The sequence below is a fragment of the Ascaphus truei genome, chromosome 2 (assembly GCF_040206685.1).
Source record: "Ascaphus truei isolate aAscTru1 chromosome 2, aAscTru1.hap1, whole genome shotgun sequence".
NCBI lineage: Eukaryota > Metazoa > Chordata > Amphibia > Anura > Ascaphidae > Ascaphus > Ascaphus truei.
Window position 1 is genome coordinate 58,157,659 of NC_134484.1, and position 13,168 is coordinate 58,170,826.

The 13,168-nt window shown below is 40.0% G+C and overlaps 1 protein-coding gene across 2 annotated transcripts in view; it reads left to right on the forward strand.

Annotated features, from left to right (window-relative positions):
- ANGPT1 (angiopoietin 1) overlaps positions 1–13,168 on the forward strand; it is a 375,883-nt gene that overhangs the window by 193,706 nt on the left and 169,009 nt on the right. For both annotated transcript variants that reach the window (XM_075582478.1, XM_075582477.1), the window contains exon 3: positions 705–826. In XM_075582478.1, the coding sequence (XP_075438593.1) occupies positions 705–826 (122 nt within the window). The remainder of the gene's footprint in view (positions 1–704; positions 827–13,168) is intronic.

Here is a 13,168-nt window from a genome sequence, read left to right on the forward strand (position 1 = left end):
ATCTACTGATTGGCCATTAGTGCCGGAATTATATTGACATTGAGTACATTTTTTTGTTGGGTCTCTTTCTGACCCTTCTTTTTGGGTTAAATCTGTGGGCTCCATTGAGAACAGTGGCAATGTGCTCTGTCTTTCAATATCTTTCGTTCTGAGGATTTTCTGTCTTTAACATTTCTCAGCTGAATCAGGTCAATTAATATTTCTCAACTGAATCATATGAATCATTAGATATGTGGTAACAAGTCAGCTAGTGGTGAAGACAATGGGTTTGCCTATAAAAATCCAGTTTTTATCCCAGTGTCAGAAACCGTTAGACAAGCAATTTTATCACAAATTGCCTCTCTTCCATTTTTATTATTCCATCCAGAATTATGACAAAATAATGGACTTTAATTATTGATGTTACACCTCGCAGAAGCTGAATAGTTTATTATAGTTCGGTGACCTACTGTAATTGTTTTTGGCTTCCTTAATTGGATATTGCAAATCAATGCATCATTAACTAGTGTTACCTTGCTTCTCGCAATTTTGAAAAACAGGGTTCAAGTTTTTCTTGCTGTTTGTAAATAGTAGCAAACATAAAGACAGATTATTACCATGAGAACTTGCAACAACTGTAGTCTTTACTAAACCCATCGTATAGATATAATAATACACATTTCTCTCTGTATTTTATACTTCCTCATGTCTTCCCTCTCTATTAGGTTCTTAATCAAACATCACGACTAGAAATTCAGCTGTTGGAGAATTCGCTATCTACATACAAGCTAGAGAAACAATTAATACAGCAAACCCATGAAATTATAAAAATTCATGAGAAAAACAGGTAAGAACAATATTGTATATATTTTCATCTAGCCACACTTTAGTTCAATTGAAATCTGTTGATGCAGTATAAAGTTAGGCACTTGAAATGATTAGAGCATTTAAAGACATTGTAAAATATATGTATAGTTTGGTGGAAAATGTACGGTATGTATTTAGTAATTAAGAATAAATATAGCGTCTCTTTATTCTCATGGGTCTTAAGAGAACAATCTTAATGGAGTTAATGAAAGGTGCTGACAACTTCTTTGAAACGGACAACATGAGTTGAACTTTAGCACAGCAGGAAATATATATTAAGCTGACTCAATTAACTCTGTACATTGAGTCAGTGATTTACATTAAATGCAGGTTGCAAAGTCAGATACAATTATGCAATCAAAGAAAAATATTTTAATATACTTTATACATACATGAATCTAAACAATTTAGATGAGCAGACTATAATGTGGTAAGTACATTTCATTGTGCACAATTATTTACTTGAGCCATGGGTTTTCTTTGACAACAGCCAAAGAGATATATTATAGTTTACTTTAAGAGTGGCAGATAAAGGATGCATAGGTGACACTTTACAAATCCTTGGTGAGTACTGTGACCAGTTCTGGAAGCCTCATCTCCAAAAAGGACATCAATAGAATAGAGATGGCTGTAACAGTTGCAACAACATACAGATGTAGCCAGATAGGTTTTCCTCTAAGCCAGGGAATGCTGTAGAAACACAACCATGGCTTCCCCCAACATTGGGGGATTAACTCTAGGTGGGGGTCTGATCTGGAAGCATTGACCGCCTGAAGTTCGACCAGGGCTTCCCCCAACATTGGGGGATAAACTCTGGGGGTTATATGAGGATAAAATAAATGTTTTTGACCAGCACTCCTATCAGAGGCCCAAAAAAAGGGAGGCAACATTTTTGTTATAAAATAAAGGTGGTTAAAAAAAGTTGGTGCCCAGAACACAGGGTGTCTCCAATAACCTGAATGTAATGTGTATATCTAGTCAATGGTCTCCAGCACAGTCAAAATCAAAGAAAAACAATAAGGCAATATTTGTTTAAAAAAAACATTCCAATTTTTTGTTTTTACTAGAAGGCTTATATTATGATTGAACAAGAATAGATCACTGATATGAGTAAACAGCATAATGCTAAACCCTGAATAATATGGGTCCAGGCAGAGGGCAGTCCAATAATCAGTAATGAACTGTTATTTTACACTTTTGTTGTTACTCGTGTAGTCATCCTATCCTCCGTGGGGTAGAATGAAGATCTTGATGCTTGAATAGCAGCAAAAGTCCTGTTGCTTAAATAACAGCAACGTTTCTGGCAAAACAGTGTCCTTTCCCAAGCTCTTGAGAGAGGTTTCTGTTATTCAAGCATCAGGACTTTTGCTGCTATTCAAGCATCAAGATCTTCTTTCTACACCTGCACAACAGCTACCCCACAGTATAAGATGACCGTATAAGTGACTATCTTTATTACTGCTTATTGGACTGTACTCTGCCTGAACTCATAATATTGGGGGTTTAGTATTTTGCTGTTAACCCACATCCGTTACATAGTGACATAGTTACATAGTAGATGAGGATGAAAAAAGACATAGGTCCATCAAGTTCAACCTATGCTAAATTTAGACAACAGATACTTTATCCTATATCTATACTTACTTATTGATCCAGTGGAAGGCAAACAAAAACCCCCAGTGTCATATCATCCAATGATATCTCATAAGGGGAACACATCCGTGTTCTATCTTTGTTCTCTAATGTTCAAAAATGTTGAGTAATTTTGCAACAGATATTGCCTTAATGTTCTTCTTTGCTATTAACTGTGCGCTGGAGACACCATTGACTAAATATACAATATACAGTATATAAGGTGCTTCCAATAGCTCATCCAGTACATGCAATATTATCACTGCTGTATGTAATTGCTGAGCGCTTAATCATTCATAAGTCAGTAAGTTCGTCATGGAAGAAAAGAGGAAAAGGAGTAATGTGAGAGGAATTACCAAATTTACAAAAAGGTCATAAATAGGGTCACACATCAAAAACCAGCAGACAATCCCTTAATTGAGGTGCACACCTCAGAATAGAGAACTAAATTGTATTAATAGCCCTACTGTATGTAAGTGGATATCACTCTGAACAGGTTTAAACTTAACATTTAATATACTCCTATACTAAAACTCAAAGGACCTCCAACAGTAGATCGTATATGGTAACATAATAGATCTATATTGAACTAAAGACAAACTTTATTTCATTTAGAATTCCTCCAAGTGCAGAGGGTCATATTCAGGAAAACTAACTCCGTTTAATAATAATACAGATTATGTTTAACATTACATTTCTATAATAAATATCAGAAAGTGATTGGTTTACAAAATGTACAGTATATAGGATGAAGAAAGTACATTTTATTTTAGCATTACATACTCAATGTGTAATTTGGAATCTATCCATAAATATCTATCAGACACATTGAGAACATTTGCTGTATAATCCCAAAGGCAAATTCAGACCTTTAAAACTGCATGGCCTACTGACAAATTTGAAGACAGAACCAGATGAATAAAATATAATATTGATGCAATGGTATTGTTCTTTATACCAATGGCAGGAATAATGTGTTCTTAATGTATTTCTCATGAGAAAACAATGTAAGTAGAAATGACAGTGGTTAATGCTCTAGCTCTGGACCAGGTGATTGATTAAATACTTAAACGTGCGTGTTTCACTGTATGATATTAAGTATAATAGGTATTAGAATTACACTTGGGCCTATTGAGACATGGATTGTCCCTTTGAATTAGAAGTTTCCCCTTCTTAAATGTTCAAATTATAATAATATTTTTTATATTCTACTGGCAAGTAATATAATATGCTTTATACTTTATAAATGTCTTGTAATTTGTAAAGTGTGATATAGTTCCTAAAGTTATATGGAAAAAAATATATAGTTGTGAACAAAGAATTTAAGAATAATATAGAAGTTCAAAAAGGGCACTTGTTTTTTAAGCCACTAACATAATACAATGACATTTCTCTCATATTTCAATAGTACTCATAGTACAAATAGCAAAAGGCGTAGGACATTATTCTACAGTATATATATATATATATATATATATATATATATATATATATATATATATATGCCAAAGCGGACGATAATCCCCATAGATTTCAATGGGAATGCTTGGCCACAAATGTCCTGGACTGACACTTGGCGGATATATAATTACTCCATAATGTCGACTGAACGCTTGCAACATGCAATCCAAGAACAATAAAGGGAACAATGAGATGACAGAATACACTGGATGTCTTGTTCAAGCCCCACGTCCCCAGATTAAGAAACTAATAGGAAAAGATCAAAGATAGAAACAGTGTTGCTGAACATGATAACTTTTCAGTATCTCCGCCTATTCATCTTTTATGACTTGTCACTTACGATGGATTATGGAAAATGTTCTATGATGAAATAATGAGTGGCAACATGAACCTTCTTTGAACTCCTTATTGTTGACGTAGGGACGATACAGTATATTGCAAACCTAGTTTGCAGAAACAGAGCATTGCAATTAAATATTTAAAAAAGCTATGGCTAAGCTTGATATGACATAATAAAAGTACGTCAAAGAAGATCTTCCATCTTCCTGTGTCTCATATCTGATGCCCCAACCGAAGTACATTACCGTGCTGGCATGTGCAGTACACTCGTTTTTATGAATGTTTCTTTCGATACATCACTTTGCACATTGCAGAATTACCATTTAAAAACACTGAAAATAGTAGTAGTAGAGGACAGGGACAAGAGAACAAAATATGCAAAGTAAATATCGAGACATAGGAATCTCTGCCTCAAAGACCTTATACTCTACTCAGCAACAACATCTATATGAGAGAGGTAAACGCAATGACAGTTATAATATTTTCTCATATTTTAACTTAATTTCTGTATAAAGCTTTAAGAAATTAATTCACTTGTAACTTTGTATGCTTTAGATTTCAGTTCTGGCACATACAATTACAGTTAATGTACCTCCATTCTTTCTCCTACCGTCTTCCCCAGCTGTGTAAACCATTCGCTGTTACAGACAAGAAACACCGTGGTCTGCGCCAGGGGAACCCTTTGGGAGTTAAAACTCTCTGGGCCAATACAAATATAGTGGTTCGTCCATGAACTAAATGTATCCAAATTATCAAAGATGACTTAAAAGAAGAGCTTTCATCTACTTCCAAATCCCCTGGGAGGAACTTTGGAAATAGAATTGTCCAAAAAGTTTATTTTCGTGAAAAATGATTGTTAAAATAAGATCTCCTTTTATTTAAAACATCAACATCATAGAGTACTTTAATTATGTTGGCAAATGACTGAATAATATTTAAGCATATTATTCATCCTGTATACACATATATAACAACTTAAGCTTTTAGTATTAGAAAGCGAATGGGATTCCTGTTGGCACTTCAGTACTTTATATAGAGATTAATATACCAATAAAAATTGTAGGCTAAATAATATTTAAAACCAAAGACATAACATAAAACACAGACAAAGCTCAGTGCACATCCAGAAAAACTTATATACGGTACAGTGCCTAAATATACATGTATAAATAACTAATAAATAAAATGGTCTTTTAGTTTAACATTTTGGCCAAATTGTTGTAAGCCCTTGAGCAACTGCACGGCAGACCACGTTTCAAGGGTCCCTACACTAATATAGATTCTTAATAACCTGTGCATTGCCAGGAAGAATGATTTATAATAAATCTGTCAATATTAGTTGCAAAAGTTCTAAGTCTGATTGAAGCTTTTATTAACCTGTACATTACCAGGTAAAGCACTCTGTAATAGATTTGTCACAATCACACTGTAAGCAGGCAAGTTCCCCTGAGAGTGGGAGATGCCATGGAGTGAGCTTTTAACCATTTAAATGTGGGAGGGAGTGAGCTTCAATTAGGTAGGAGGTTGCCACTCTCCAATCAGCTAAGACTAGCTGAACAAGAATTATAAAACATACAGGACACCTACAAGCTCATATTGAACCCCCAAAATACCCACAACATATATATAAGCATATAAGTTTCACAGAGGAGTGCTACTGAGCATGGCAATATATATATTTAAAACCAGAGACATAACATAAACGACAGACAAAGCTCAGTGCACATCCAGAAAAACTTATATACGGTACAGTGCCTAAAAGACCATTTTATTTATTAGTTATTTATACATGTATATTTAGGCACTGTACCGTATATAAGTTTTTCTGGATGTGCACTGAGCTTTGTCTGTGTTTTATGTTATGTCTCTGGTTTTAAATATATATATCGCCATGCTCAGTAGCACTCCTCTGTGAAACTTATATGCTTATATATGTTGTGGGTATTTTGGGGGTTCAATATGAGCTTGTAGGTGTTCTGTATGTAGGCTAAATAATAGCAATAATATCCCCATATCCCTGCTCAACGGCCCCCCTTCTTGCCCCCACTCTTACAGACGGCAGACAGACTTCCCTCCCATCAATGTATCAAGCACTTTACTACACATTTTGCCCCATGTTCATCAGCCTACAATTAAGGGAATGTCTAAAGAAGGAGTTACATGACACACATTATAATGAGATGTATCAGAGAGGCAACCTAAGGCCTCGGCTCCAGTGTGTGCCTCGGCCTCGCTATGGCATGCGCTGCAGTTACAAGATCCACCCCTCAATGGGGCCGTCCCAGTAACTGCTTGCAAGCGCATGTATATGTTTTCTCGTGGCAACGGAGCGCTGACCACGTCATGGCGGAGAGTCAGCCAATGAGGGCAAACAGGCGAGTGATGTCATGGCCGTGCCCCCGCCAAGCCCCCCCCACCCCCTGGATCTCCTGCTCCTCACTGTAAGCTCATCCAAAGACTGCAGATCGCGGCTTTAACACGTGCAGATGTCGCCAGCCCGCCAGGCGCGCGTGCAGCAGTATACACTGGGGCCGTAATCTTATTTATTTATTTATTTATAAAATATTTTACCAGGAAGTAATACATTGAGAGTTACCTCTCGTTTTCAAGTATGTCCTGGGCACAGAGTTAAGACAAATAATACATGGTTACAAATACAGTTACATAAATGAACAGGGTAAACATTATATACAAGACATTGCGTGCACAGTTAAAGAAAATATATATTATGAGTGTATGAAACAGTTACAGACCAGGTTAAAATGTGAGACAGCCTTAGATTTGAAAGAACTTAAACTGGTAGTGGATGTGAGGGTCTCTGGTAGGTTGTTCCAGTTTTGGGGTGCACGGAAGGAGAAGGAGGAACGTCCGGATACTTTGTTGAGCCTTGGGACCATGAATAGTCTTTTGGAGTCTGATCTCAGGTGATAGGTGCTGCATGTGGTAGGGGCGAGGAGCTTGTTCAGGTAGCTGGGTAGCTTGCCCAGAAAGTATTTGAGGGTGAGACAGGAAAGGTGAACTTTGCGCCTAGACTCTAGTGATGACCAATCTAGTTCTTTGAGCATTTCGCAGTGATGTGTGTTGTAGTTGCATTGGAGAACAAAATGACAAATTGAATTGTAGAGGGTGTCAAGTTTGCTAAGGTGGGTTTGAGGTGCCGAGCCATATACTATGTCTCCATAGTCAATAATTGGCATTAGCATCTGCTGTGCAATACGCTTTCTGACCAGGAGACTTAGGGAGGATTTGTTCCTGTAAAGTACCCCTAGTTTGGCATAGGTCTTGGTTGTCAGGGTATCAATGTGCATCCCGAATATTAAGTGGGAGTCAAACCATAAGCCCAGGTATTTAAAACTAGTGACAGGTGTTAGGGTGGTGTTAGCGTTGGTTCTAATCAGGAGCTCAGTCACTGGAAGCTTTACAAATTTAGTCTTGGTCCCAAATACCATTGTTACAGTCTTGTCAGTGTTTAAAAACAGTTTGTTTAGGGAAATCCAGTTTTCGAGTCTCAAAAAGTCAGACTGAAGTATGTGTTGAAGGTCAGAGAGGCTATGGCTGTGTGCATATAGGATTGTGTCATCTGTATACATGTGTATTGAGGCTTCCTTACAAGCTGTGGGAAGATCATTAATGAACACTGAGAAGAGTAGGGGCCCCAGAACAGAGCCTTGCGGGACACCACAGGTGATATCCAGGGGGTTGGAGTTAGAGCCTGAGATGGACACATGTTGGGATCTTCCTGATAGGTAGGACTGAAACCAGTTTAAAGCATGTTTCACTATTCCAGAGCTCTGGAGTTTGTTAAGCAGGATAACATGATCAACTGTGTCAAAAGCCTTTGCAAAATCTAGGAATACTGCACCAGTGAGTTGTCCCCGTTCCATTCCACACTGGATTTCATTGCAAACTTTTAGCAGGGTAGTTACGGTGGAGTGTTTGGGACGAAACCCTGACTGGAATTGGCTAGGGAAATTTGTCTTGGTGTAGAAATCGCTTAATTGGGAGTGGACACATTTTTCCATAACTTTGGATAGAATTGGGAGAAGTGAGATTGGCCTGTAGTTTGAGACAGTGTTTTTGTCCCCACTTTTGAAGATTGGGACAACTCTGGCAGTTTTCCAGGTCTTAGGGATATGACCTGCAGACAGGATAAAGTTGACTATGGACACAATTGGTTTGGCAATGGCTGGGGCACCAAGTCGTAGGAACCTAGATTGTAGTAAGTCGGGTCCACATTGGCTGCTTAGTTTTAGTTTGAGGAGCGCTTGTGTAATGTCCTCTTCAGATACTGGGCTAAATTGAAAATTGTGGGCAGTGTTGGGAAGGGGTGGGACTGTAGGGATACTCCCAGGATGAGATTCATGTTTGGGGTTTGTGCTGCGTTTCGCTAATAAGTTAGTGGCACACCCCACAAAGTAATCATTGAATGCATTTGCAATGTCAGTGGGGTTTGTCAGAGTAATATCCCCCTTAGTGATATTACTTTGTTGTTGATGGTTAGGAGGCTGGAATATATTGTTGATAACCTTCCAGAAGTTAGCTGGGTTTGATGTATTTTGGTGGAGATTGTCAGAGTAATGTTGTGCTTTTGCATGCCTTGTTTGCCTTGTGCACATGTTCCGCATGCATCTGTAGTGATTGAGATCCTTGGTAGTGCCAGTTACTTTGTAGCTTTTCCACAAGGCATCCCTGAACTGGTAGAGTGCTATAAGGTCAGGTGTAACCCATGGAAGGTGGGCCCCCCGTACCCTTATTTTGCGTAGTGGAGCATGGGTATCGCAGAGTTTTAAGAACTCGGATTGGAAATAGTCGAGCGCAGAATCAGGGTCGGGAATTAAATCGATTCTGTGCCATGGGCAGTTGGTAAGGTCATCCAGAAACTGTTGTGGGTTAAAGTTTTTAAATGTTCTAGTGAGGAGAACTTTAGGGCTTGAATGGGGTGGTTTAATTTTCCTTACACAGTACACTATTGCATGGTCACTGAAAATATCAGGAAGGATGCCAGAGGATTGGATTCTGCTGGGGTTTGAGGAGAGAATCCAGTCTAGCAAGGAATGGTTATGCGATTTCAGGTTTATCCGTGTGGGTTGGGAAATGAGTTGTGATAGGTTAAGTGACTTGAGTTGTATCTGGATTTTGTGGTTTTTAGGGTCAAGCAAATTGAAGTTGAAATCCCCTAGAACTAGCAGCTCACTCTTCTCATTCAGAGAGGAAATGGAGCCAAGAAATTGGGTGATATCAGTCAAGGATTGTAGAGGGGCTTTAGGGGGGCGGTAGATGCCAGCAAGCAAGATGGGCTTAGAAAAGGGGAGGCAGATTTTGCCAACTAGAGTTTCAAAAGAGGGTGGACTTGGTGGGCAATTTAACAGTGTAAATTGTAAGGTGTCTGCAATATAAAATAACACCCCTCCTCCTCTCTTTGACCTATCTCTACTAAAAATGGAGTATCCCTGAATGGCGAAATTAGCATCAGGGTTTTTAGGGGATATCCATGTTTCTGTAAGAACGATGGCTTTGGGTTTATGCATAAGGCACCATGCCCTTAGTTCATCCAGTTTGGGCAGCAGGCTCCGGATGTTTATATGGGCGACAGATAGCCCTTTTTGGAATTTAAAGGTGGAATTCTCAGGGGCATGGGACAGAGCTGAAATGGGAGGACCTGGGTTAGTTTCAACATCACCTGCTAGAGAGAGTAATAGTATGAGTAGAAATTTGGTTAGTTGTTTGCAAGTTGTAAATTTGTGGTGTTTGCCATTTGAGTGAGCAGTGGTTGGTGTGCTGGTTTTTAGAGTTCTCCACCAACATTCAGTAGATAGTGCAAGGCTTCTGAGTAGTCCAGGGTGTATGGTGATGTTGGGTGTGGGCCAGGATGGAGGAGTTTGTAGTGGATAGAGGGAGTAACATCTCCATGAGGCCAGGAGAGAGAAAAAAGTTAGAAGACATAGCAGGTTCATGATGCCAGAGGTAGGCAGTGCTGCAAGGAGCTGTTGTGAGCAGAGTGAGTGTGTGCAGACTAAACAGCAGGGGTGAGCCTGTACCTTGTCAAGTGTTTTGCTGCATTGCAATGCTAGGGTCAATTCAGGGTTTCAGTGTTTTGTGCAGGCAGTTTTGGGAGAGACTGCAGTGAATAAGTTGTAAAGGGGTGGGGGGTTAAACTATGCAGGCTAACAAGCTTGGGATCATAGTGTGATCTGAATAGCTTACCGTTTGTTGTCTTGAGTAAAAGAGTTTGCAGTAGATGCAGTCCCCAGTCACCTCTAGTCAAACTGTAGTCTAACTATATCACTTAAGAAGCTCACTTTAAATGCCTCACTGCCTAATGCAGTTCCTGCCCAATCTTAAAGTGGTGTGGACTACCAGCCTTTACTCAATCTGGTACAGATTGTTACAAGGCCAATAAGAGTTTCGTACAATAGGGCTGCAGTCTGCACTATTACAATTTAATTAAGAGTCACATGTCTTACTGTACATTGGATGCAAATGTGTTTTAAAAAGAGGTGCAATGTCATTGTGTCAAAACACATTCTCTTTGCTCTAAAATTGGCAAAGCCCCCTATGTTCCTGAACAATGTTGCCTTTAAACCTGTTTCCTTTTTCATAGATCATTAAAGCAAACAGTATCAAAATGTGAACGTTTCATGGCCCTCATTAATTGTGAATCAAGCGTACACTATGTAAATATCTTTTAAAGTTATTTATAAATGTTATGATTCCCAGATTTATATATTTTTATATATATATATATATTATATATATATATATATATATATATATATATATATATATATATATATATATCCCTCTTTCCCCCTAACTTAAGAGACTGCTGTTACCTTTCTGGCTCCGCCTCTGGGAAAGAAATAATTGTGTCGGCGCTTTCTTAGTGCATAGTGTCCAAATAGTGAAAACAACTTAAATAAAACTGCAATAAAGTGACTTGAAAATATTAAAGTGAACTGTGATCAATTAGTGAATATGTATCGTGACTTTAAAGTCTACAATAAAAATCCTTTACACCACCCAGTGTGTAGTGCTAATTGAAAAGCTGCTCAGAAAACCCTTTAACAGACTGTTCTCTAGTCTCTTGGATCCAAATGTTCTTCAAAAGTTCAGGGGAGCGCCAGTGTTCACATCAACGTCATGAAAGAAACAATAGAAGCGACATAGTGTAGTACAATTTCAAGCAGATTCATTGTTTTTTAAGTGAAAAATAGTTCCACTCACACTTTTCTCCTTTTCAATAAAGCAGTACACAGATACTTCTCTCTCTGAATAGAGCAATGGATCAGGAACTCCGCATATGAAAACCCCTTTGTTAATGACTTCTTCCCATCCGTGGTTAGTGTACCCAGGAAAATAATGGAAAATACTAATTGCGCAGTATATCTCAAATTGTATTAAAAAATAGAACAATAAAAACATATAGATGTGCACTCACATTTGGTACATAATAGCAATTCGTGGTACGAAATCTCGACTTTCCTCTATGCGTATTAACCGGTACACACGCTATGAAGCTCACTTCTCGTCTACGTCACCTCCGGCTGATTAAAGTTGAGGGCGGCTCTGGGAGCCTGGGGTGTCACTTGTCTGTCCTGATGGAGCACCTCCACCTGTGAGGGATCCCAGCGCAGTAGGATGATCCACACACAGGAACCAATAATAGTAATAACCACACCACAAGTATGTAATAACGGCTTTACTGAACACATATATCTTATATTTCTACCCCACAAAATATATATATTGTGGTTGTGGGGTAGAAATATATATATATATATTTATTGTGGGGTAGAAATATAAGATATATGTGTTCAGTAAAGCCGTTATTACATACTTGTGGAGTGGTTATTACTATTATTGGTTCCTGTGTGTGGATCATCCTACTGCGCTGGGATCCCTCACAGGTGGAGGCGCTCCATCTGATATATATATATATATATACACAGTGTTCGACAAATACGCATAACCACACGCCCGTGGCGAGTGGATTTAGGCCGCTGGTGAGCCGTGCTGCGGCTCTATGAATTCCCCTGCTCGCGCCAAATATATATATTTTTTAAATAAATAAATAATCCCCCTCCCTGATTGGGTCGACGCGGGGAAGAGGGCCGGCTGGCAGCTCTGGATTAGCCCCTGCCCCTAATCTCCCCCTCCTGCCCCTGATCTCCTCCCCCCTGCCCCCCGATTTTATCCCCCCCTGCCCCCGATCCCCGCTTGCTGTCCGGGGTGGGATTTAGGCTGAGGGGGGTCCCCGCTTGCTGCCCGGGGCGGGAGGTAGGCTGGGGGGGTCCCCGCTTGTTGCCCGGGGTGGGAGGTAGGCTGCTGCGGCAGCGGCGGTGTCCGCCTCTGGAGGGGGTTCAGCGCCCGATTCGGGGGGAGGGGGGGATGCTGTGGTGCTGCGGCGGCATCCGCTTCGGGGGGGGTGCTGCGGCGGTGTCCGCCTCTGGAGTGGGGTAGTGTCCGCTTCGGGGGGGGGTTGTGGGTGGGTGCTGCAGCGGCATCCGCTTCCGCTTTGGGGGGGGGGGGCTGCGGCATATACCTCGTGTCACACAGGCAGGTGGAAGTGCTGCCGAGGAGGACAAGTGGAGAGAGGAGAGCCGCGGGCAGGTAATTACAGCGGGGACCCCGGGTAGATCAAAACCTCAGTACCTGACTCGTGTGCAATATCCCGTGAGTGTCTGTGAGTGTGTGTGTGTCTGTGAGTGTTTGTGTCTGTAAGTGTGTGTGTCTGTGAGTGTGTGTGTCTGTGAGTGTGTGGGTGTCTGTGAGTGTGTGTCTATGAGTGTGTGTGTGTGTGTGTGTGTGTCTGAGTGTGTGTGTCTGTGATTGTTTGTGTGTGTGTGTCTGTGAGTGTTTGTGTCTGTGAGTGTGTGTATCTGTGAGTGAG